General features: G+C 40.9%; 1 protein-coding gene across 1 annotated transcript in view; it reads right to left on the bottom strand.

The window, feature by feature from the left end:
- DDIT3 (DNA damage inducible transcript 3) overlaps window positions 1-3,575 on the bottom strand; it is an 8,092-nt gene that overhangs the window by 2,454 nt on the left and 2,063 nt on the right. Inside the window, exons 2-3 of the mRNA XM_018569524.1 lie at window positions 1,680-1,722; window positions 79-255 (exon numbers count right to left, since the gene is read on the bottom strand). Coding sequence (XP_018425026.1) covers window positions 79-222 — 144 coding nt within the window. The 5' untranslated portion in view covers window positions 223-255; window positions 1,680-1,722. The remainder of the gene's footprint in view (window positions 1-78; window positions 256-1,679; window positions 1,723-3,575) is intronic.

Genomic DNA, 3,575 nt, shown 5'->3' with positions numbered 1-3,575 from the left:
ACACACACACACACACACACACACACACACACACACACACACACACACACACAGAGAGAGAAAAGCCGTAGAACTGACCTGCTTGTCTGCATCAGTTTGGAGAACCCCTGCATTCTTGGTTTCAGAGAACAGGATGTCTTGTAGGTCCTCATACCAGGCATCCAGCTCTAACCCCGACATGGGGCCGACAGAGCCGGAGAATGGCAGGGATTCTGCCATCATTTTTTGGCAGTCTTGCCGCACAAAAATGGTTCACTGCAAAAGTAAAGTACAGCATTAGAATCTGCTAAATAGATTTAACATTGCGTTATGGTTATTCCAACCTAGAACAAATTCATTTTATTCTGCAGACAGTGTTGCTGGACCCTGCTCACAGCTAAAAACGAGGGAAATCCTGAATAAAGTTCCCATAATAAGAAGAATGGGGAGTCCAGATGCAAATGTCATTAAAATGTCAAACTAGGTTATTTGGGATAGGTCACACAGATTTATATTTCAATCTGCGAAAAGGCATAACCCTAAGGTCAGTCATTAATGGTTTTAGATTCACATCAAGCTGATCTCACAAGTATATCTTATCAAAGTGCAATTAGGTTGAGAAAAAAAAAACCCAAAAAAAAAAAAACTTGTTTCCATTCGTAATTATGGCATGCTCATATTTGCCATTATATAAACAGACTGCTTCCTGCTTATCCTCTTGTCCCACTGAGGATTGTATAGGTGAATGTTCAACTACAACTGGGACAAACTCTGCATGTTATATTTTACTGCATCCAAAAAGCATTCACCCCTTTCCAACCCATTCTCCAGCGATCCAACCTAGCGGGTGCAAGATATGTTCTCCCATACCTGGAAGCAGAGATGTGACCACCTTACACAATGCAGCGCAGTCCTAGCGGCCAATAGCCAAGCACAGGCGCAGTCACATGACTGGGAGGTTGACGTCACCAGTCCTATTCATTGACACAGTAATACGGTGGTGGTTGTGAAGGAGAAAGGAGTGGCAGGGGAATTGCTGAAGAGGCAAGTATCAGTGGGTCCAGGAAGTGTGGGGGGGGGGTTTGTTCGCACAGCATTTCAGCGAGCGTCTAACTTTAATATAACCAACTCTTCATCTCAATCTAATTTCTAAACATAAAACTTTAGCCCCAACCAAAACGTGTTAATGCAACTCTAAGCTCTTAAAATTCAAAAATCAACCAAAGTGGAGACCTCTGGTAAAATTAAGCCAATACAAGTGCCTAGAGGTACCAGCACAGCAGAATCCTGGGATGTGCAGGAGGTAGGAAGGGGCAGGCAAAGTTCATCAATATCATTAAGTGCCAAAGCTTCGGCCAGAACAGCAGGGTATTAGAAGCAGATATTTCTAAAACCTCTAGGTGCCTACTCTATTCCAGAGCCTCTATAATTAAAAAAAAATAAAAAACACATCTACAGTATAGCCTCAAATATACCCTAGTATCACCCTCCTATAATCTTAAACAGCAGCACTAGGGTGGGAGGAGCTTTGCACAATGCCTACATTCTTAGAAGAGCAAAGAACAGAGACACCATTAATGTGCTACACTATTGAATGGGATTTGGTACAGCCTTTGCAATCCAATCACGGTTCTACAGATTATACACCATGCACAAATCTATTCTGTACTAGCCGTCTAAAACGATGTTCATGTAATTACCTCAGGTGTGGTGGTGGATAAAGGTCGTCTTCTTCTTCCAACACTAGAAGAAAAAATTAAGTTATTAAAAACTGCACAAGACAAAGTCATCTCAATGGAACAGTTCTATACACCAATTCTTGATAAGTGTTATCAGTTTCTTCCTCACATACCTGGACCTTAGCATCAAATTAACAATCTAATAGAAGAACAAAGGTCTTCCGTCCCTCGACTTTTACTTTTTCAACAAACAGGACTTCTAGCTTTGCCCTCAATAAGTGCAATAACCGTTACTGTAAAGATAGTTGATAAGAAAATGCTCTTCAGCGCGGTCAGGTCAAGGACCACGTGTAGAACAGCTCCAGACCCACTCGTTTTCATACTAACTGACAAACACTGTTGTTTTGATGGCCATTAATACCCAACAGGCAGATAGCTACAGCATGTGCAGGTCATCTCCAGGAAGTTGGTAGTCAACTGGGACATGACTAAAGAACCAGAACATGATATTGCGTGCAGAACATGAGGACTGGTTTAGCTTTGGTGTCAAGGTTGGGGGCGGTTAAGAGTTAAAGCCTTACTTTAGGAGTTGGGTTACGTTTTGTGGATAGACTACACACGTTTTTAACTCTTGCTACTGAGAGATTTAAAGTCAAACTCAAGCAAACAATATTTGATTTGTTTTGCATAGAGAAAGGAATGAGCCTCCATGTTTCTACTGCTGTGTCCCTATTGGGGAGATTTCCCGTCAAGACAAAAGCACATTTTTATAGTTGCATGAGAAAGGGAGAACACATTTTGACCAGGCTCCCTATAGACAAAATCTACACAAGTTGAATCTTGTAACAGTCATACATAATATGGATCATTGTTCAATCACGCCGTATTGACCGCTACAAGACATTACTTGTGTAGCTTACTCCCTTTAGGCCATCCCCTCTACTCCGGTTTGTGGACTGCCCATTGGCGTCCTCTGCTCCTCTTTGTGGACCTTCCCTCAGCATCCTCTGCTACGGTTTGTGGACTGTCCCTCGGTGTCCTCACATATAATGCGGGGCTTTGGACCTTCCATTAGACTTAATGGTCAGAGGGGCTCCAGCTGCAGAAGCAGAGGGAGTGGTAGAGATAGTGGGAGCAGGGATAAGGTTTACTGTACGCACTTTAAGACAACTCTGGCTCCAAGTCAACTAATGACTCCAGAACACTACATTCGTTTTCAAACTCCAACCTGCTCTAAAATTATTTTGATTACATCTAAAGATTTAGAAGAAGGTGAAAGTTAAAAAATAAATTAAGAAAATCCAGCCTATAGACATACTGGCTTATCGTCATATAAAAGTGGTCAGTATTTTTACAGCAGACAATTTGTATATGAAGCGTTAAAGAGAGCTTTGAATGTAAATAGACCAGGTTTAGACGCACTCCCATTAAAAAATAGTATTTAGAGAAATAATGCATTCAAGTTCCAAAGTCAAGACTCGGTCCAACCTTGTTGGAAAGGTTAAAATTACATAAAATTTGTCGTTTGAGAAAAAAAAAAAGGTAGTACTGTACGACGGTGAATTTCAGTCTTTACAGCAAGCCTAGAAATATAACTGGTCTGTGTTCTATAGAGCTGCAGCTAACGATTATTTTCAAAATCGATTAGTTAGCCGATTATTAAGTTCGATTAATCGGTTAATCGGATAAACAATAAAATAAAGTTTAAAAAATGGCTCCAGTGATAGGACTACTAGTTTGTATTGAGGTTGTAGTCCATCACAGGAGCAAGCTTGGAGCGGTGGAAGTAAAAAAGAAAAAAAAAATAGTGTGGTGTGCAATATAGTGAAATGGAAAGTGTAAAATTATACAGCAATGAATGCAGAATGGCACCGGCTATAGAGGACTACAAAACCCAGCAAAAGCACATTATACAGC

The sequence above is a fragment of the Nanorana parkeri genome, unplaced genomic scaffold (genome assembly GCF_000935625.1).
Source record: "Nanorana parkeri isolate BGI_ZX_2015 unplaced genomic scaffold, ASM93562v1 scaffold35, whole genome shotgun sequence".
Lineage (NCBI taxonomy): Eukaryota > Metazoa > Chordata > Amphibia > Anura > Dicroglossidae > Nanorana > Nanorana parkeri.
This window is presented reverse-complemented; position numbering and strand designations above follow the sequence as displayed.